General features: G+C 34.1%; 1 protein-coding gene across 5 annotated transcripts in view; it reads right to left on the bottom strand.

The window, feature by feature from the left end:
- Positions 1-379: 379 nt before the first annotated feature.
- Hycc2 (hyccin PI4KA lipid kinase complex subunit 2) overlaps positions 380-23,646 on the bottom strand; it is a 78,552-nt gene continuing 55,285 nt past the window's right edge. For 4 of the 5 annotated variants that reach the window (XM_076865646.2, XM_076865645.2, XM_076865644.2 and 1 more), the window contains 5 exons: positions 17,198-17,314; positions 16,242-16,329; positions 13,082-13,241; positions 12,173-12,340; positions 380-8,136 (listed from right to left, as the gene is read on the bottom strand). In XM_076865646.2, the coding sequence (XP_076721761.1) occupies positions 7,538-8,136; positions 12,173-12,340; positions 13,082-13,241; positions 16,242-16,329; positions 17,198-17,314 (1,132 nt within the window). In that variant the 3' untranslated portion in view covers positions 380-7,537. The remainder of the gene's footprint in view (positions 8,137-12,172; positions 12,341-13,081; positions 13,242-16,241; positions 16,330-17,197; positions 17,315-23,646) is intronic. The other variant, XM_076865648.2, reaches the window with a different exon arrangement.

Raw genomic sequence — 23,646 nt, 5'->3', positions numbered from 1 at the left:
TTCAGTACTAGATATAGTTGTGCTTCCACTGAAAAGCTGATTTGTTTAATCTTAAGGAAGAATCATGTAATTAATTTTACTTCTTTCTTTACATTTGGCTGCTTTAAATTAGTACAATGCTAAACTTGTATCCCTATAAATAACATACAGAAATATACGGCACATATTCTATGTATTACTTTTAATTCCTGCCTTTGTAAGTTGTTTCTTACTGTGTCATATTTTAATAAGTTTTATATATTGTCTTACTTTATTTAGTAGGGTATAATATAAAGGTTCAGATTTACATGAATAAAATTTCATGCTTTGAGAAAATATAATAGAACTTCTGTAAATGAAAGGACTATTTAGGTAAGAAAATCAACCCCAGAAAATCCAATTAAAAGCCAAATAAAGCTATATTTTTATCCTGTACAAAAGAAAATTTACATTCTTAATGTAAGTAGATACACCTAGGGGCAAATTACACATCTCTCAAGAAACACAATATTTAACATCTTAGATTATGTTTCTGCATTGCAGACTGATAGTGAATTTTATACATCTTTATTTACAATAACTTAAAATATTTTTCATCTCTGGCAGATATTTACAAGGTCAACAGTGACTACATTTCACATTTCAACAATCAACAGCATTAATCAGTTCAGTAAGACAGGATAATGGCTTACATGCACCAGTAAATATGATTTTAAATGTGCAGGTTTTTTCCTTCAATTCTGAAAGAAAAATGATTTTTTTTACTAGTCCTGGATTGAAAGGGCATCACTTAACAGAAATTAATTTTTACATGCCTATCCTATTTAAACTTTCACCAGCACTCATTCTCTGAATACTTGGGAAATTTATTCCAAGCTATCGGTTGAGGCTGGGTAAAACAACAAAACAGGAGGTGATCTATAACATCCCATATCCTTTTATGAAACAAACATTTTGTGGATTATTTCCTTTTACTTGTCCATTGCTACAGAGATCAGATTACATAAAACCACACTAGTAAAAATCTTTCAGAAACTGCAGGTCAGAAAAGCCAAATTATCTTGAGAAAAACAGTGGGAAAATAATCTGAACCATAAAAACTGTTTCATTTAGCCAGTTAAAATGAATATAAAGCCATTGTAATTATTAGTGTAATAATCAAAAAGATTCAATGTAAAGTAGTAGATGAACTTATTACAAATATTTTCAAACACCACATGAAACATAATCTGTCAATTCAGATTATGAGATTGATTTCAGATAAAACTTAAAAAAAAAAAAACACCAATCATTATAAGAAAGCCAACTTTTTTCTTTCCAAGATAGCTGATCAATACATTCCTTACTTTGATATATGAAAAGATAATACATATAGAACCTGTTTGGAACATCAGTTAATTTACAATTATATTTCATGATTTCAAAAATCATTTAACAACTTAAACCTTTAGTTTTTTTTATCTATACATTTAAAAAATTAGTATTTTAAGCTTTTCTTAAACCAGTGTTTTTATACAAAGAAAAAAATTGATCATGTACGTAAATTTTGTAAACAAACCATACCAGTTTAACCAATATCCTACTTATTAGAAATAACTACCACTGAACAAAGAAAGAGGTGCATTTCCACAACTTCCTCCACATTTTAAAAACTATCATATCACACAATATACCAATTTTAGTAATGTCCCCTTTTGTTCAATACTGATAAACCGAATCCTTAGTTTTATTTAAGGAAATGTGAAAATGTGCCATAAGGAATAATATTTGGAGTTAGCCTTTAAATAGTACTTTGCCAGAATATTGAAATCTTACTGGTATAAGAAAACCTCAATTGGAATCTTATAACTATTATATACTTGTTTTCCAGGTCAAATAATCTTTTAATATTTTTCCCAGGGTATAGGTCAGATGGGCTTTATTCCTTAAGAGGTGCTTTAAAAATTACATTTGGTCAATAACATTTTCTTTGGTAAATCCATAATGAAGATGTAAAAAATTTTCTCCGATATAATTAACACTGAGCTCTTCACATTCAAATACAACAAACCAGATTGATCTCAGTTCAGTAGCTGGGGATGGATGGATTGTCCAATTAAATTAATTTCTCTTTGAAAATAAAAGGATCTCTTTATTAAACCTACCTGCAAATACACAGTTTTTAAAAAGGACTCATTTATACTTAACCTGTATCTAATTCTACTTTTTGGTAAAATCTACATTAAATAGCATAATAGCAGACATATAAGTATGCCTTAATTTGTAAACATCATGAACACATTTTCTCAAAATCTAGAAGCAAAACAACCTACATATTTCTGTACTATGCTGCCAGTTATTTCATATCATTCCTAGCTTTCTGCTAATTTCTATTCTGAATTGTTTTGCCCTTGTGTATGTTTCTCATGGGACTGATGCCTAAGATTACAAAAATACTGAAAAAATGACCAAAATTTTGTTGTATGGTCAGGGTTAGGAAAAAATGTGCTTATTTGGGCAGGGAGGTTAGAAAGTGTATCCTGTAATGAACAGTATTTTCCTATAAATGTTCAGTGCCAGTTTGATATACCCATTAGATACACACAATGCAAGTAATACTAAAATTTGTATTATGTTTTCAGTTCTGACCACCTTAGCATGGAAAATTGTACCAATCTGGAGATTCATTATGATTTTATTAGCACTAGCATTATGATTTTATTAGTTTTAAACTGCATTCTATCTCCTTATAATCTGACAAATATTCTAATTTTAAAGAGTCTAAACTAACAGTATTTAGTTGGTTTTCAAACAATTTATTTCTAAAAAGCACTTTTAAAAATTAAAGTAGTACAAATAAGTGTCTCAACCAACTTGGTGGTGAAACAATGACAGTAATCATTCAACTTGAAAGCTAAAAAGTCTCATGTTCAGACTGTTTAAGAAAAGTACCCTAAAATTCTTAGATTTTCTGATCACTGGCATGACCTACTGAACTTTTTAAACTGAAAAACAGACAAGTAACTGAAATACTGATTTTTTTTTCCAGAAAACCAAACTTTCTTTGTAATGTAATCCATGATCAGAAATGGAGAGATCCTCCTTGCCAGTGATTTTACAATATGCTACCCATAAAGACAGATACTAATATTTTTATTTACAAATGAACATGCAGAAAATGAAATGACACAAATGATTGTCAATAACTAAAGTACACAAAAGTAGACCCATACAAACCTTACAAAGCGAGGTAGGAAAAAACACCCCACTTCATTAAAATATTCACAAAAATAGTGCAAACAAAACAATCTGAAATTATTCTCAGTATTCCAGTGTCTAGAAAATAATTATAATTAATTTAAAGCAACTAAGTGGAATTCGAGACTACAGGTTGGAAATATTGAGCTTATGTATCTGACTACTGCATTTAAGACATTTTATGTGATATATACACTTAAAATGAGATGTTCACTATTCCATCATGGAATCATAAGCTTCACACCATAACATTTTTTTCAGTCATATAAGGAAATATTGCTTTCATCTTCTATAAGCACATTAAGGTCCAATCTCTCTTTACATTAGAAATCAATGGAATCAGATTTATTTAAGCTTTTACAATACTCCATTATGAAATACAATGAACTGGCCACCTTATTTGCTGAAAGCTGGCTGATTCAAAAATTATTTTAAAATAGCTACAACACTGAACAAAACCATTTCACTGAGCTTACTTTGCATTTAAATAAATCCCCACAAATATAAACAACATGGCAGCATATCATCATTATGTGGCAGAAAATGAGTAAGGCGTAAATTAAAGAATAATGTACCTATCCTTATATTTGTAAAAGATACCTATTTTTTTTAATACTTCCCCATCTACATTTATCACTCTACATTTTTTTCTGGATTTAATACTTTTCTTAATGTGTTGTATTTACCAACTACTAGACCAGAAATGTAAAGAAGCTGCAGAGATGGAAAGTATTTACGTACCATATTTACCATAGTATGGATAAAGAGTGGCAGTGGGATGTTAATATGCATTTGATGGGAGATGAGGGTTGATTCTGGCTCTGCTTCTTAGTTATACGACCTTGTAGTGTCACAACCTCTTTGAGTCTCGTTTCCTGAGGATGAATGTGTGTGTGGAGACTAATTATCTCTAGGGTCTCTTCTAGCACAAAAATTCTGATACTATAATAAATAGGCACAGAAGAGTGGATTTGGTAAGTAAGGGTGGTAGAAGGGGATCAGGATATTAAATTACAACTATTTCCTCCTTAGCTTCTTAAAATATTTTCATATTTAAAAGTCTCTCCTAAGTTAAATTTAAATTTTCGTATACATTTAGTTTGCTTTCTAGTAATATGATCTTAAAATTAATGTCATACGAAAGAATTCCCAAACTCTTCTGGTATTTCTTTATATTCCTTAATTCAACCCGGCACAGATGGCACCAAATAGTTTTATTATAGAAAACAAGTATTTTCTCTCTAAGTGTCTTTTTCATAGATGGGTAAACTTTTTTAAGGAGGTATAAAAAATATAAAATAAAAGACTGTTAAAGGACAAAGTATGAATATTGCTGGCGTGTATTTGTATATCTGAAATAAAAGTATATTAAATACTAATAAATAATGCAAAAGGAATTTTAAAAGCCTGAAAATTTGATAAACTTTTTTCATTGTAACTATATCTTATACATGAAATCTCTTAAGACCCTGAATGGAAAGTCTAAACTAAATGAAATGTTTCTTCATTGGGGCCAAATATCACCTACAAGAAAACAATTGTTACAGGGTCCTGAAACATTAATGGGTATGTGTATATTCAAAATCTATATGTTGGGGCTGGGGATATAGCTCAGTTACATGCACAAGGCCCCGAGTTCAATCCCCAACAAAACACACACACACACACACACACACACACACACGCACGCGCACACACACACGTATACACGTACACACGTACAGATAAATAAAATCCTCTAAGATGAAAATTTTTTTCTTGCAATAATGGGGATTGAACTCAGGGGCACTCTACCACTAAGTCCTTTTAATTTTCTGAGACAAGGTCTTGTTAATTTAAGCTTCTAATTCTGGCCTTCAGCTTGCCATCCTCTTGCCTTAATCTCCCTAGTTCTGTGATTACAGGCTACTGCTACTGCACATCGTAGCAAGATGAAAAAATTTCAAATTAATTTTGCAGATATAACAAATAATTTCTTAAAATATTTTCATATTTAAAAGTCTCTCCTAAGTTAAATTTAACTTTTCACTACACATTTAGTTTGCTTTCTAGTAATATGATCTTAATGGAATTCTTTACTGTAATTTCATTTATTTGGTATTTCTTTTGTGCTTTTAATTCAAATGCTTGATTTAGATGCCAATACGTGCACAACTTGTTGAATTAAAAACAGCCTATATAAACCAGGTATTTTTGCCATAAAATGAGGAAACTCTGGCCATAGCCAAGATCTCATTCCTTGGTGAGTACAATATTCCTTTCCTTACATACCTGAAACTTTGCTTTCTTTAGTATGCTATAAAGTTGTATGCCTCATTTATTTTGGCTGTTTAAAATTTTCTTTTCACTTACCTGGCATCTCTTAAGTATTTAAAATATATCTTTGTGATATATTTACATACCATACACATATAAATAAACCATCAACTTTTGCCTGGACTTTGGCAATATTCTGGATACTAGATCAGGTTCTAGTTTTTCATTTTCATATGAGCTGAAAAATGTTACAGACCACCAAATTAAAATCCTTATGAACATGCTAACATAAAGTCCCTGTTTTTTTTTTTAATGCTCTTAAAACTGAAAACAACCGGGGGATTTTAGGTGTGAAAAAAAAAAAAGGCATTTTCTTAGTTATTATCACAAAATTATTTGTAATTTCAATTGGTAGAGATAAAATCTAAAACCATTAATAAGGAGAATACTTGCTTTCTATAAACTCATTTTTCTTTCACAATAATAAAGTAAATGTACAAAGCACTAATAACTGTATTTTGTGGAAGGATAATTTATAGCAGTTCAAGTCACAATACTGATTTTTTCAAAAACCAAGTATATTCCCTTCTTTTTCAAACATTAGAGCTCGAGACCCAGAAGAGGTTATAATAAATCTTATTAATCAAATCAGAATTTTAAAAAAATGTTTTAAAATCAATAATGTACTTCTGTAGCCTTATAGCAGTTACCAAATGCTACTTACATACATTCAACATCTAGCTTACTGGCATGATTTCAAAGTTTTATAAAAATGAGAAACTTTGCAGATTAGAAGATACACAAACTGCATTATACTAAACATAAAGGCAGTGTAGTCCTTATAGGAGAAATCAAGTCAGTACCCCCTGGTAGAAATGTTCTATAAAAATGTGTCACATTGAAGCGTCAGTGTTTTCAGCCAACTATCTGTCCCTGATGTATTTCCTTGGAGTATATGATCTATCAGGACTTTAGGTTTATTAATCCAAAATGTCTGACTGAATTTAGGTACATCTAGAAAGCAGCTGAAAGGGTTTCTCCAAGAGTCTAACATCACAGAAAGTGGATTGAGAAATCCCTCTCTTTACCTGAAGACGTACAGTTCTACTTCAGTCATCATCAGCTCACAAAGAAAAAGAAAAACCAATCAAAACCCCCCTCAGACACAATTCCAACAAGCTAAACAAAAACCACCCCTCCCCCAACAAAACCCCAGCACCAAAGTGTCAATCATTCCTGGGAAATAGAACATGCTCCTTGAATTCTCTGATTTGTTAGCTGTTCAAAATTTAAGGACAGAAATGATCTTAAGTCCTTGTGGGAAGAGGGAAGACATGTTAATAATGACTAGAGAGCCATTGAGAAAGTGCATTATCAATTACACAATCAACTTAGAGCCCCACCCTCCCAAAGGAGGTGGCTACAAATTGATTTAAATGCCTCAGTAACTGAACAACTAAGTCCTTGGGATAAAGAAAATGGGGGAAAAAAAAGAGCTACCCTCATTTTAATGAAAAGTGCAGCAGTCCACCACCTTTCCCCATGCTTCTCAAGAAAATGATTGCACAGACTCAGAGAAGTCCCAAGTCATAGCAGAACCTCTGAGGCACTCCTGGTTAAGAGAGAAAAAAATATGATCCAATAATCTTCATAGTTCTATAGATTATGTGAACAAACCCGTTTTGTCTTGTTTTTGAACAAAAGCCAAAGAATCATAAGGATCATATACACCACTTCCTCTAGTGTATCCTCAGTCTCACAGTGTTGAAATGGGACCAATCAGCCTATGATGGATTGCACATCACCCAAGGAAAAAGGAAGGCATGGAAAAGGCAAACGTGTTATACTGCTTCACAAACACATTTACAAGGTACAGGTGAAGAGAAGATATAGGAAGGAGGGAAAAGAAAACCTTATTGCTGTTTTCATACAAAATACAGTATGAAGATACCTAAACTAAATCAAATCTGATTACAATGACCAATATTTTCACAATGTGGGATGAGTGTCTTCTTATACAATGAAATGTTCCATTTAAAAGGTAAGCGAAGAGAGGATGTCAGAACTACACCTGGGATATTAGCTGCATATTGAAACTTGGGGATCGAGACTGCTTGGTTAAGGGGGCTCCTGGGCTGAGGAGCTCTTTACCTTCACCAGCTTGACCTAGCCGGTCTTCCTGTAGACTGATAGTTGAATATCGATTAGCATTATTAGCTGCTAGATTAGTAACTCCCTCAGTGCCAACCCCAATGCTGGTACTTGCTTGACTGCCATTTACATAGTCAAATGATTTACTTGAGGAAGCACTGGCTGTCCTGATTAGACTTAAACTATTGGTTTTTGGCACCACCTGGCCAGCAGGCAGGCTCAGGTGTTTCTTCATTGGTGTCAGTTCAATGGAATCTACACTAAGATCAGTTGGTTGTTGAATATACTGCTTGCGAACTATTGAATCTCGAGGGATCTCACTGGATTTGATGGCAGAAGCTGTTTCTTTATCTTTGGCTGAACGCCCAGTTGCTACTTTCCGTAAGCTTCCCCTCTGAGAAGAGGATGGTTTGGTCCCAATTGGCTGGCTGCTGAGGGAAGCCCCTGATGAAAATCCTTCATCTGCATCATTCAGGTTTACAGACTCCTCTCCTCCATTTACACCCTCAGCACCTAAAAAATAAATCAGAAAGACTTAGTAATAGCTAAATTAAGTTAAGTAGCAGTTGTGAATAACAACACTGACCTTTTTCTTGATTAACATTTGCTATGAGTTCATAATGATCTTACTATCAACACTTCTAAGTAATTTAGGAGAATAAATCTTAATCTATACAGAATTCTAATATACTATTTATTGTGTTCATTTAGTTTTAATTACTTCAGTTTTTATAAAACTATTCATAAACTTACTTAATATACTATTAATATTTGGGCATATAAAACCAGGCACAATACATTAAATATATAAATACATTTATAACTCTTTATAATATACTGTTTTTCATTTGACATGAACATATTTACCTATTGTAAAACAATTGAAACCTTTTCCTCATATCTTCTTTAGCCCACCATAAAATGTACAAAAGGGACTCTTCCAATTTCAGTTACCTAGAATTATACCAAAACCTGATTTATGCCTATAGGCCAAAACTATAATAAGATTTTATATTTATCAAGTTAACTGCTTCTCTATGGCTTAAGGCTTTTAATATTGAACTAATAGATTTTCTAACTCTATTTCTAATCTAAGAAACTACATTGCTTCCAATAATTTCACAACCATATTTTGTCTTATGGACAGGACTACTCACTGGTTTCCATACTTTCTTGAAAAATTAATATGAAGAAAACATTATCAGGGAACAGTGGTAAAAAACTAGCAGGGATACTTAAGAATGATTTTCATTTCCTACATTATATATATTTAATATTTTAGATTCTAGCATTGAGATGTATAACTTTTTTTAAAGTATTTTAATCTTTTATTTGTATTTGAACACAACATCTTTATTTCACTTATTTACTTTTATAATCACAAAATATAATGCCCCATTACATTTCACACATAAACTGTAGTTAACATAAAAATCTGTATCTTGAGTTTTTGTGGGGAGAGAAATATATATAATACATTGATCATGCTATTCCAGAAAGCCCAATTCTCTATTGATTGTATTTACTTTCTAAGAGACTATATGACCATACTTTTTCTTCTTTCAAAAACTGATATTTTTCCCAGACTGCAAATAAGTTTAATCAAATCTACAAAATAGATACCAACATTATAGTTAAGAGTAAAATGTTAGGAAATAATCTACACAAATATTACTTTGAGATATAAGTTACCTATGTGAAAGATATATAAAATATTAAAAACACAATCTTTTACTTAACATAGTACCTGGAAAAATAAAAATACATTCTTGGCTATATTTTCTCATGGATTTGTTATTTCCTTCCTTCTAAAGAATGAAATAAGCTGTCCTTAAAGCAAAAGGCACCTTGTTATATATATATACATATATATATCCAGCAATTTAATGTTTAATCATGCAAAGCTATGTGAAAATGCATTTACTAAGAAAAGTAGCAGCTGACACCATGTCTCTCAACCTCTTCAAGAGAACTGTATATAATGTCCCATGAAAATTGAAACTTTGATTTACATATCGTTTTAGTAATTTACTTAAAATTAGTATAAAGAACTCTAAAATGCCCAAGAAGAAATAATTACTAATTCAAAAGTAGTATTGGTAATATAAAACAAGGAATGAACAGAAATATATCATTGGATTTATCTATTAATTAGGAAGGAGACTGAGAGATTTAGTGCTAGCTTTGAATCTTGCTACATGCAGATCTTATGCCAAAGCAATATGGCCATAAAAGAGATGATTGTAACATGAAGGCCACCATGCAAGAGAACCTACTGGTATGTACTAGGAAATGGTTTATTATAATGGAACAATGACTAAACTTTAATTATAGGAATCATCTTCAGTTTAATAGGTAGGTGATAGATTCATATTCTCCCTGAATTTCAACATATAATATCACAGTTTTAACTATAAAACTATTTAAAACCATCATACTTTAAAACATTTTTAAAAGATCAATTATCTACATTAATTCAAAAGCTTTGGCATACTACAGAATTACCAAAACTTCTCATACGTTTTAGTAATTTCCTTCCTTCTGTTTAAAAAACCTTAAGAAAGAAAACAGGCAATTCTCAAAACATTTTACTCATGATCCAAACAACAATCTGTAAAAAAAAAAAATTGCCTTTCCTATTCTACTAATATTGATTTAAAACTATAATTAAGCTAGACTAAAGGGTAAGATAATTGTTTAGAAATTTCAAACATACTCAAAACTTATTCCCTGCTGGATGTGGTAGCTCACAGCTGTAATCCCATCAACCCAGGAGGCTGAGGCAGAAGGATCTAGCCTCAGCAACTTAGCAAGAATCTAAGCAACATTATGATACCCTGTCTCAAAATAAATAAAAAAGGCTGGGGATGTAGCTCAGTGTAAAGTGCCCCTGGGTTCAATCCCCAGTAAAAAGAAACAAATTTATTCCCCTTTTCTTGTGGTTTTATATCACCAATCCCTCACTAAAGCTAACATTTTACCAGTAATTAGAAATATGAAAGTAAGGCATTTAAATATTTAATAGGATTCAATAGGATATTAAAGAGAAATTAACGGTTTTGATTCCTTTTTCAAAATGTATGACTTCTGATGAATTGGAAGCAATATTTCAGACTAATCTAACACTTCCTATAATTTTATCAATACTAAAATTAACTAACCGTGCTACATTTAACACATACTTTCAATAGTCCTAACAATGGTACAAGATACATCTTAAGTAGCTCATTTAATCATCAAGAATATAAAGAAATAAGATGTTGTTCAATTTAGGCCAACTCTGGGTTCCATATTCTCACTAAAATTGATTGCTAGGGAAAGTATAAAAAGGGAAGGCTGCATCTTCCATAGCCATATAAAGAAGAATCTGAAACGGTACCAACTTCTCTGGGTTCCTAGATCATGCACATGCAATACTGTAAAATGAAGGTTGACTGTCCTGGGCAAATGGGCAAGGGCACAGAGTATAGGTTTAAATTCTTACTGAGCATGCTCAAATTTCTAATGCACCAAAAAGAAAGACTTCCTTAAGGTGGAAGTTAATTGCTTTATGTATGTTTTGCTTTAAGCAAAAATATGTACCTCTTTTAAAACTACATGGTTTATTATGCAAATCAGTATAAAGGTTTCACAGTGGCAACACATTGGGTAATGAAAAAGCTATTTACCTACAGTTCCCTCTTTCACAAAGCTAACTCATGGCATTCCATGCAAGACAGCAAGTAAATACTTTCCTGGAGGACAGAAATGTTCTTTTACAGAGAGTGATGGAAGACGATAGGTAAAAAATTCTCAAGATACCTACATTGTAGAAACAAGAAACTACTAGGATATCTGATCTCTAAATAATACATTTCAATTCCATTTGGGAGCTACATAATAGAACCATGATTTACAATGAATTATAAAATGTAGTATGCACCAGGACAGCACGTATATGGAGGAAAGGGTCAGTAATTCTCTAGACCTAGGCAACTTAACACAAGGACTATAAAAATTCAATCAATATAGCATACTCTGTCAAAAAGGTAAGAAATTCTTTTTAGATGTTAATTTAACATCCTAGAATTACAGATAAATTGATCAGCCCCATTTCAATTTCCCAAGTATACTCATGTTTGAAACCCTTCACAGATCTTTAAAGAATAGTTATTATATAAATACATTTATATTGACTATTAAGGCTCATGTCCATTGGGTGCATTTTTTCTTTCCTAATGTTAGAATAAACATGCTCAGTAATGAAAAAATTCCAAGCATTTGCAAATCTTTTGGATACAGGCCCCTGCCTTGTTAGTAGCCATGCCAAGCTGTTCTTTGATTACACAGGGATGCACACTCCAGGCCAGCACAAACAGTAACTAAAGATTGTACCTAACCTGGTGCTAGGCATATAGGGAAGAGAGGTGCTTTGCAAGGAGAAGCTAATACACCCTGGGGTAGTGGAAACACACACTAGAATGGAAAGATGTTCTGCTTGGGGATAGAGAGCCAGGATCCTTCTCCAGCAACTGCCTCACTGACTTCTGCCTCCTCATCTCTGTCCTACCCTCTGTTGTGGCTGCTGCCGAGTTGGGCTCCGGCGAGCCATGCTCAGGGGTCCTGCGCACCAGCACCTCCCCCTCTTGCACACGTTTGATCCCTAGGTCAGTGGAGCCGTGTTGGATCGGGGAGCCAGGAATACTCGAGTCAGCCTCGTTTGAGAAGTCAAAGCCATCTGGGATTCAACATATAAAATTTTAGTGCTTTTGTGCTGCTCTATTCTGAGCATTCTGACCCAGGCAGATAAGAGAATGTTTATATGGATATGATATTAACACAAACACTATTTATATAATTACATGTGTGTGCATAGCTTGCACGCACATAAGGCAGCAGATGAACAATGTGAGGTTTGCAAATGAACAGGACAGAAAAATAGGGATTAAATGGCAATTAATATCTCTTAGGCAAGACAGCTTGACTATTCAAGAACTGTATGTCTTATGAAATACTGCTGGGTTCAGCACATATAAAAAAGGAAATGCAAAGATATAAATCCAAAACCACAGTCAATTATTTTATGGATAGCTTGTATTACACTGTTAGTTTGGTTTATCATAGTTATCTCCCACAGTGCTCATACATGCACCTTTTATTTTTTTCCTCAGTAAGTTAGCAGGCTTAAACTTTTTTCCTATTGTTACTACTAGTTCAAAAACAGACAAAAATCCATCTGATCTTATTTTTGTTTTAATATTTATATAGCAGTATAACATCTTTCTACCTTATGTACACATATATTTATATTAAATTTAACAGTAAGCATTTAATCACATTTCTAAGAGCTATCTTAAAAACTAAAAAACTTTTACTTTAATTATATAAAGTGCTATAATACCATGAGTTAATATAGTCTATACAAATAATGAAAAATTTACTTGACTCCATGAGCATACTATGGGGATTTTGTACTTACCTTCTCTTCTCCATCTATGCCGACGGATTGAAGCTGTTGTAATTGCAGTCCGAGAAATCCTCGGCACTGTTGGGGTGACTTCCACTTTAAGTACTTTCTGGCCCTCTTGTGAAGAATCGGGAGCATCAAATGGTAATGAGTTTTTCATGGCATTGGCAACCTAAAATAATAACATAAGGTGTACAAATTTACAACCAACATGCAGCTTTTGCTTATTCTGTACTTCATGCTTCTGTAACTCTTTGAATATGTATTTAAAACCTATCCTAATATAACAAAAGTACAAATGTGTCAGAAATATTTGTATCTCCAACATTCTGTATTATTTAAAACAGGTTTTTCAAAGGAGAATTTATTTTTAAAAATGTGAGTCACTGGGTTGGGGGTGTAGCTCAGGGATAGAGAACTTGCCTAGCATGTACTAGGTCCTAGATTTGATCCCAGTACAACAAAAATAAGAAAAAAATAGAAAAAGTGAGTCATACCCCACTGATTCTTGGAGTTGTTGACTTTCAAGGAGAAAAAGCATTTACCATTTTGCACCCTGATGTAAGAAAAATTAGAATAAGCTTCTAGTCTTCACATGATAAATAATAGGCAAAAATTAAGTGGTTTTGTTTCTTGTTCATTTGTTAATTAGGCTTTTCTCCACTTCTCTATTTCCATAAAGAGAAGTCTTCCCTAAATACTTCTGGCATTGTGCACACTACTTTCTGCTAGCTTAGAGAAGTGAGAAACCTGGTTGGTGAGTAATTGAGAGTTGACTAGTTAATGTTTCTTAAATGGGTTACTAACTTAGCAAAGATCTTGACCTAAAGGATTATCTTTCTCCCTCCCTCTCTACTTGGCCAAGCACATATGGAATGTATCAACCTGGATAGATGTGCCTGACCTGCCCACTCAGGCCTTCTCTCCAGTGGACTACCAGATAGATGAGTAAGGAGTTAAGTATTTGAATTTAGTCTTTATCAGTAATATAGATGATGCTTGTTTCTCCATATGCCAACTATTTGTTCATGTAACTTGCAACTTGAATAAGGAAAGGGTTATCATTTATTGGGTCCTTCAGAGATGCCAACAAAGAATAATCGATTAACCTGTACTGCCTTGGAAATGTCACTTTATTAAATTTTTTAAAATTTTCAAGGTGGTTACAAGGATAAACCATGAATTTAAAGAGCCTTAAAAATTCAAGTTATGATGATGATGATGAAATTTTTTTGTCCTATTACCTGTTTTAATGTAACCCTTAGTGTAAAATAGGGGATACTAAAATGAGAAAAATAGGAATTTAATATCAAAGAACTATTGCAAATGGTACCTTAATAAATTTATATTCAGCTTAAAAATTTTAAAACAAAGACATAGCCAGGCCTGGTGACATGTCTCTAATTCGAGTGATTCAGGAGAATGAGGAAGGAGGGTGACAAGTTCAAGGTTAGCTTCATCAACTTAGTGAGACCCTGTCTTAAAATAAAAATAAAGAAGACCTGGAGGTATAGCTCAGTGGTAGAATGCCTACCCCCAAATAAACTTTTAAAAAAGTACTGCAGCCGGGCGTAGTGGCATACGCCTATAATTCCAGCAGCTCAGGAGGCTGAGATAGGAGAACTGCAAGTTCAAAACCAGCCTCAGCAAAAGTGAGGCGCTAGGCAAGTCAATGAGACCCTATCTCTAAACAAAATACAAAATAGGGCTGGGGATGTTGCTCAGTGTTCAAGTGCCCCTAGGTTCAATCCCAGGTACTCCCCCACTCTCCACCCCCCAAAAAGTACTGCAAACTGGAAAGAAATTAAAATGATCCATAGTCAGACCATCTAGTCAACTACTATTATTTTGATTCCTATGTCTAGATTTTTAAAAAACTGTATATTAATTTTCCACTTAACACAAACTAGCATTTTTCTTTTCTCTTTCTCTCTTCATTCCCTTCCTTTCAAATGGAACCCAGGGTCTCATGCATGCCAGGCGAAGTGTTCTACTACTGAGCTATATCCCTAGCCCCAGGATTTTTGTTTCATATAAGTTGTCAAGCTATAATTTTATCAAGTAAATATCATAATACATCATTTGCTGCTTGGAACTTTTTTTTCTTTTGGTACGGACTGCAACTTTTTTTTTTCTTTTGGGATTTACCACTGAGCCACATCCCCAGCCCACTTTATTTTACTTTTTTAAAAAATTTTGAGACAGGGTCTCACTAAATTGCTTGGGACTCACTAAGTTACTGAGGCTTGCCTTAGACTTTGCAATCCTCCTGCCTCAGCCTCCAGAGCCACTAGGATTACAGGGGCATGCCAGTGAGCCTGGCTTGCTGTGGAACATTTAGACTAGTTTTATTCCTTTGCCATTTAAAATAACATTGTAATGCTGAGCTTATAATACATGTTTTTGGTATTTAGTTTCCTGGGATACACTACCACACATGGAACACAGAATGAAAGAACACACACACATTTACCAGACTGCTTCCACAATGAGATGATCAAAGTTGTGTCATACTACCACCACAGCACAAAGAATGTCTTCCCTCAGTGGATATTTACATTTGTCTTTATATTTATCATTTACATTTTGACTTTTATTTTGTAAAGCATAAACTTTCATATGCAGAATAAAATAACTGGCTTTTTCTTGTCATGCCTAATGAGAATATTTTTTTTTCTTTGTTCACTGCATACTCTCTTTGCATTTAAAACACTAATTGTTTAGAATTTAGGTATTTGTGAGGGGGCATCAAACTCATTTTAGCAATTCATCATCTCACTTCTATCACACCATTTATTCTAGAGATTTCAATAACTTATATTTAACATTTCTTATCTCTTAAAGGATTTCAAGACATTTAATTCTTTAAATTACTGAATTTTACTTTTTTAGCTTTCTAATTTTTTAAACAGTAGTACCTTCTTTACATACAGACATATTATATAAAGAGTAAGTCAGTCAGATACCTATAATTCCAGCCACTTGGGAAAGTGAGGCAGGAGGATAACAAGTTCAATGCCAACCTGGACAACTTAGTGATAGGATGTCTTAAAAGCGGGAAAAAAAAATGGAGTAGGATGCTGGGGATGTAGCTCAGTAGTAGAGTGACCCTGGGTTCAATTTCTAGGGCTAAGAAGGAGGGGGGAAAAAAAAAAAAGTAAATATAACTTACCAATAGTGGTTGAGAAAAAAGTTCTAGTTGAGCTCTATAAATGATGTCATCGAGAACTTCCTGGCCAAGGTCCCACTGTCCATTATACCTGTAGATAAGCATATCATATACTATCTTTAGCAAATATCTCTAATCCTCACATAATTTTTTTTTAAATTCTAACTCCTACTATTTGGGTTGTAAATAAGATTTTCACATCAAAATTTTCCTTCCTGGTAATGGGGATCAAACCCAGGGGCACGATACCAAGGAGCTGTACAGCCAATCTTTTTAATTAATTTACCTGGGATAGGGTCTCACCAAATTGCCCAGGCTGGCTTCAAATTTACATATCTTCCAGAGCTGCTGGGACTATAGGCTTCACATTGATTGTTATATTATTTCATTTCTACAATGTTTTAATTTTGGTTATAATAACAAAGGAGATTTCAAATACTATGTTTAAAGTAGTTTATAGATGCTTCTTCAAATAAATTGATTTTTATCACATGTGGCTAATATTCAATCATATACTTAATGCATTCATGAAAATTTGAGTTATGAACTTTTTAGAGATAATTTTCCATACAGAAAACCTGAAAATTTTTAGGATGACTCTAATTTTAACAACTAATTATATTATATATTTGCTACTTTAAAAATAATCAAAGAGGGGCTGGGGATGTGGCTCAAGAGGTAGCACGCTCGCCTGGCATGCGTGCGGCCTGGGTTCGATCCTCAGCACCACATACAAACAAAGATGTTGTGTCCGCCAAGAACTAAAAAATAAATATTAAAAAATTCTCTCTCTCTCTTCTCTCTCTCTCTCTCTCTCTCCCACTCTCTCTTTAAAAAAAAAATAATAATCAAAGAAAACTACATTAGAAAAACAAGATAGTGTGCTCATCCTGGGACAAAAGACCCTTTGTTACATCTAATAAGGAAGAATTCATAAATTTCATCTACCACCTACTTACATGGCATAATAAACCCCTGTGAGAAGTTGCACCATAAATTCAGGATCCAATACTATTCGACCACAGAGTTCTTTCCAGTGTTTTTCATGTTGTCGTGGAAACCCACTCACACAAACCCTAGAAAAATAAGGTATGTGTGATTTCCTGATTCACTAAATATAGTAATTGTGCTTTTATAAATTCATTTGTTCAATTATTCATTCCTTAAATATTAACTGATGCCTGCTATATGCCAGTCACTGTTCTTGGCCTAGGATACGGTCGTGAACAGGTAAAAGATTAAAAAATAGGGCTGGGGATGTGGCTCAAGTGGTAGCATGCTTGCCTAGCATGCGTGAGACACTGGGTTCAATTCTCGGCACCACATAAAAATAAAATAAAGATACTGTGTCCACCTAAAACTAAAAAATAAAAAAAGAGATTAAAAAATAAAACCTGTATTTTCACAAAGCATACATTCTAGTGGACTATATCCATTAAAGCTAACTTTTATCAAATAACTAAAAACCTCTTTCACAAATATTCTTTTTGCTCCACTCATGCTTTCCTTTTCACTCACATGCACACAAATGACTGGCTTTTATTCATCCAAACAAGGCAAATTACTCTGAAGCACAGAAATCTCAAAACAGACATTTCAAAAATACTGTTGGCTGCGAGGTCATTTTAATTTTATTCGAAGATTTTTTGTTTGATTTAATCAAAATAAAATATCCAATGAAATATCTATTCACTTCTTTCACTGTGCAACCTGGCACCAGGATTAGTGGCTCTGATAACCAGCTGAGCTGCTATTTCCAGAAGCAAACACTGGAAAAAAATCTCAGACAACAACATATGCAGCACTTGAAGCACCTTGATGTTGTGGAGCAGGGGCTTTCAGAAGCTACTGGACAGCATATGCTTTGTTTCTTTGTCGCTCACAGAACCAAGACCTATCCCTTGAATCTTCTCTACACCCTGCTGTAATACCTCTGGGTTTCTGTCAGTTATACTTAATTTTGATGTATCAGTCTGACTCATACCAGATAAACCTCTTGGTCTTCTTTTTGAGGAACTTGAGCTTTACAAGAGATCTGAAGGTAGCCATGATGGCAAACAAACAAACATAAAAAAACAACTGCCACCTTTTGGGGCAGGGTGAAAGAAGAGAGAGCTGTACCATAAACAACTCCCTTCCTTTCATATGATAGAGATGTTTCCTTAATGATAAACAGAAGATAAAATGTTCCATAAAATTTATGAAAAGATTATTAAATCCTTAAGTGCAATTGGTTCATAATTCTCTCTCTCTCTCTAGTAAGAGAAGAGTCTGATTAATTTGCCTATGCTGGCCTCGAACTTATAAGTCTCCTGCTTCAGTCTCCTAAGTAAATGGGATCATAGGTGTGCACCACCATACCCAGCTCAGATTATGTAAATCAGTTGAGATATTAGGATAATTGTTATATGTATATACACACATATGCACAAATATGTACACACATACATATATATAGCAATTAAGTGATGAATAAAAGACTTTAAGTTGAAAACAGGGCTGGAGATGTGGCTCAAGCAGTTACGCGCTCGCCTGACATGCGCGGGGCGCTGGGTTGGATCCTCAGCACCACATAAAAAAAATAAAAATGCTGTGTCCACCGAAAACTGAAAAATAAATATTAAAAAAAAGTTGAAAACAGCATTATATTAAGAGAAAATTGTTTAAAGAACGTGGACTAGGGGCTGGGGATGTGGCTCAAGTGGTAGCACGCTCCCCTGGCATTCCTGTGGCCCGGGTTCGATCCTCAGCACCACATAAAAACAAAGATGTTGTGTCTGCCAATAACTAAAAAAGAAATATTAAAAAAAAATTCTCTCTCTCTATTAAAAAAAAAAAAGGAAAGAAAGTGGACTAGAAATTCAATTTCCAGGAAATTGTGTAATGTTAGACTATTAGAGAACAGTCTTGCTTGTTTATTTATCATTGGATGATGGTGAATATTATATCTACATGGCATTTAAGCTACACATATTTGAAATAACCTAACTTTTTTATTATATCAATATTTATATAGTAGAAATCACATATCATTTGCAAATGTTTAAGATAGGACAAAACAGTTTACACATCAACTTAAAAATGTACAAAAGATAAAATTTTTCAAAATTCTTAAGGGGACAAAAAACAAGTTTCAGGACCATTAAACTCTGCCATCACTTTTGTTATTAAGAAACTCTAGCCATATGTGGTGACACAAGCCTGTAATTTTAACAACTCAGGAGGCTGAAGCAGGAGGGTTGCAAGTCCAATGCCAGACAAAGAAACTCAGTGAGACCTTGTCTCAAAATTTAAAAAAAAAAAAGGCAACACAAAGGGTTCAGGATGTAGTGCTTAGGTAGAGTGCTTCTGGATTCAAGCCCTAATACCACAAAAATAAACAAAACTCTACTAAAGGCCATAAAAATGCTGCCAAATATGACAACAAGCGCATTTCTTTTAATGAACCTGAAATAGCCTTTTATAATGTTATCTTAAGATAGGCAGTAAGTGCTTAAACAATGTATGCTCTTGAAAACAGAATCTAATTTAGAAACACTCTGTTGTCCACTGATGTTATTATAGATGAAATGATGTACTTATTTTAAGATAATCTGTAAAATTTCAGTTATAACTAATTCAGATTGACCCACTTACCAACATTAATGTTATAAACAGGATCACATTCTCTTCCAAGTAACACAACAGTATATGAACTTCAGCTAAGCATTTGTGGTAGGAGACAATCTTTTGGAAGGCCTCGATCCCTGTGATTCCCTCCTTTCTGGTATTTACCCTCCTCCCTTAAGTAAAGGTATGATCTATGAGGTAATGGGATTCCCCAGTTACGTGCTTATGACTATGTGACTATGTTATTTAAGGTAAAGGGTTTTGCTGGGATCCTTCTCACTCCTTCTCTAAGCTTTGAAGCTGTCATGTTGTAGTCTGCCTACATTGGGAGGTCCATGGCATGGAACTGAGAATCAACTCTGGCAGACAACCAACAAGAAACTGATGGTCAGCTGGGCTACCCAATATACAACAGAAAAAACTGTAAGCAATCTCAGGAAGATTTGTTGCACATCAGCAGATCATTCAGGTCCTGGATGCTATGGACTAGGACCCTCAGCCCTACAACCACAAGAACAGAATTCTGCCAACAAGGGTTGAATCTGAGGTAAGACTGCAACTCCAGACAACATTTTAACCATACGATCCCAACCAGAGGACCAGCTAACTCATGCCCAGATAAGTGTGTGATGTTTCAAGCCACGAAGTTTGTGGCGATTGTTATGCACAACAGAAGACAAACAGTATTATACTTTTTGGGGGGGCAGAAGGAGCAGTTGAGTTTCCTCAAGTAGAAATTAGTTGGATAGGACAGACTTAGAATTGAAATTCTGTGACTCTAAATTAATTTATATTACTTGAACTTTTTTCTATTCTACCGGACCTTTAAAGATGAAATATACACCAATGTTCCTCAAATTATTCCATGAAATAGAAAGGGAAGAAATACTTCCAAATTCATTCTATGGGGGCCATATCATACTCATACCAAAACCAAGTAATGTCACAACAAGGAAAGAAAAGTACAGACCAAAATCCCTGATGAATTTAGATGCAAAAATACTTAATATTAACAAATCATATCCAACAATATATTTAAAAAGATTGCATACCATGACCAAGTTGGTTTTATTCCAGAGATGTTTTTATTTAAGGATGGTTTAATATACACAAACCAAAAAATAATTCATGGATAGAATTCAGGACAAAAATCATTTAGTAATTTCAACAGATGCAGAGAAAGCCTTCAACAAAATTCAGCACCCACTCATGATAAAAACACTGTAAAAACCAGGGACAGAAGGGACATCATAAAGGATATATATATTAAAAATCAACCTCATAGTAAATGGGGACAAACTGAAAGCATTTCCTTTAAAATTTGGAACAAGAGAAGGATTTCCACTCTTACCACTCTTATTTTATATAGTGTTAGAAACTCTAGTTGGAGCAATTAGGTGAGAAGGAAACAAAAGGGATAAAAATAGAAAAGGAAGAAATCAAATCATCACTATTTGTAGATGATAAGATCAAAAAAGCTCCACCAAAAAACTGCTAGATCTAATCAACAAATTCAGCAGAGTCACAGGTTACAAAAATCAATCGTTTTCCTATATACCAATAATGAATCTGTTGAGAAAGGAATCAGGAAAACAATCCCATTCACAATAGCCTCAAAAAGGTAAAATAAAATACCAAGGAAGTCAAGACCTGTACAACAATGAAAACTATAGAACACCGAAGAAAGAAATTAAAGATGATACAAGATGGAAAGACATCCCATGATCAGGGATAGGCAGAAAATTTTGTTAAGATGGCCATATTATCAAAAGCAATATACACATTCAATGCAATCCCCTTCAAAGTACCAATGACATCTTTCACAGGACTAGGAAAAGCAGTCCTAAAATTCATCTGGAATAAGAAAAGACCCAGAATAGTCAAAGCAATTCCAAGCCAAAAAAATAATGCTGAAGCTACCCTACCACAATACCTGACTTTAAATTATATTACAGAGCTATACTAATAAAAAGTGCATGATACTGGCATAAAAACAGACACATACACCGATGGTACAAAACAGACAAACCCACACAGATACTGTCATCTGATCCTTGACAAAGGTGCCAATTACATCCACTCAGAGAAAAGACAGCCCTTTTAACAGTGCTGGAACAACTGGTTATCCATACATAGAAGAATGAAAGTAGATGCTTATCTCTCACCCTGCACAAAAATAAACCCCAAATGGAACAAAGACCTTGGAATTAGACCAGAAACTATGCAACTGCTAGAAGAAAACACAGGGTCAATGCTCCAGCTTTTAGGCACAGCCAATAACTTTCTCAATAGGAACACTAAAGCTCAGGAAATATCGCCAAGAGTTAATAAATGGGGCACCATCAAATTTAAAAGCTTTTGTACAGCAAAGGAAACAAATAGGAATGTGAAGAGAAAACCCACAGATTAGGAGAAAATGTTTGCTAACTACTTTTCTGACAGAGGACTGATATCTAGAATATATAAAGAACTCAAAATTTAACACCGAAAAAAAAAAAAAAAAAACACCACCTCCAATTAATAAATGGGCAAATGAATTAAAGAGACACTTCTCAAAAGAAGAAATACAAGTGGCCAACAAATACAAGAAAACTATGTTCAACATCATTAGCAATTCGGGAAATGCAAATCAACACTGAGATTTCATTTCATGCAAGTCAGATGGCAGTCATCATGAATACGAAGCAGAATAAATGCTGGAGACGATATGGAGAAAAAGGAATATTTTTACACTGTTGGATGGGACTGTAGATTAGTCCAATACACTACGTAAATCAGTAATGGAGCCTCCTTAAAAGACTAGGCATATGACCCTGCTATACCATTTATTGGTATTTATATTGAGGAATTATTAAAGTCATTATACTATAGTGATATATGCATATCCATGTTTATGGCATCATAGTTCACAATAGTCAAATTATGGAACCAGCCCAGGTATCCATTAATGGATGAATGGATAAAGAAAATGTGATATATATACACAATGGAATTTTATTCAGCCATAAACAAAAATGAAATGATAACAGTTGCAGGAATGTGAATGGAACTTGAGAACATATGTTAAGCAAAATAAGTCAAACTCAAAAGTAAGGGTCTTATGTTTTCTTTCTTATGTGCAAGCTAGAGAGGAAAAAGGAAAAAAAAGGTGCAGGGGAGGGGATCTCATGAAAATCAAAGATTCTCAGTAAAATAAAGGAAAGGGACTAAGGGGAAGGGGGGGGAGGCAATTGGTAAAACGAGGGCAATTCCACCATGCGGCCAGCACAATGGTTTCATTAATGAGGTTCTTGGCATAAAAGTTAGCTAGCAGAGATCGAAATAAACACACAGACTCAGTTACCTTTTTCTATGACCAGGTCCGAGACGGCTCCCCTCTCCTGTTCCCACCTCTAAACGCCTGGCAGGGCAGCAAGGATTACTCAGGGCTAGCAGGAGAGAGAGAGAGGGAGCACGCCAGGGAGTAGCCTTTTATTGGGGAACAAGAAATTCAGGGGAGAATTCCATCCAATGAAGGTTGAAGGGGGGCCACACTCTAAGGTCAGGGTCAGTGATTGGGCCCCCGGGGTCAGTGGTCAGTCACACCCCCACACGGACGGGTTCTCTCAACAGGAGAGGGCCGGGAAAATTCCGACACAGCCAGAAGCCTCAGACCCAAACCGGGAGTCACCCAGTCACGTGTGACAATGGCTCAAATTACATTGCTATATATTGTGCATGTACCAATATGTAACAATAAAAATCACATCATTTTATACAACTACAATGCACAAATAAAAAATGTGGGGGAAGAAAGAAA

The sequence above is a fragment of the Callospermophilus lateralis genome, chromosome 9, assembly GCF_048772815.1.
Source record: "Callospermophilus lateralis isolate mCalLat2 chromosome 9, mCalLat2.hap1, whole genome shotgun sequence".
Lineage (NCBI taxonomy): Eukaryota > Metazoa > Chordata > Mammalia > Rodentia > Sciuridae > Callospermophilus > Callospermophilus lateralis.
This window is presented reverse-complemented; position numbering and strand designations above follow the sequence as displayed.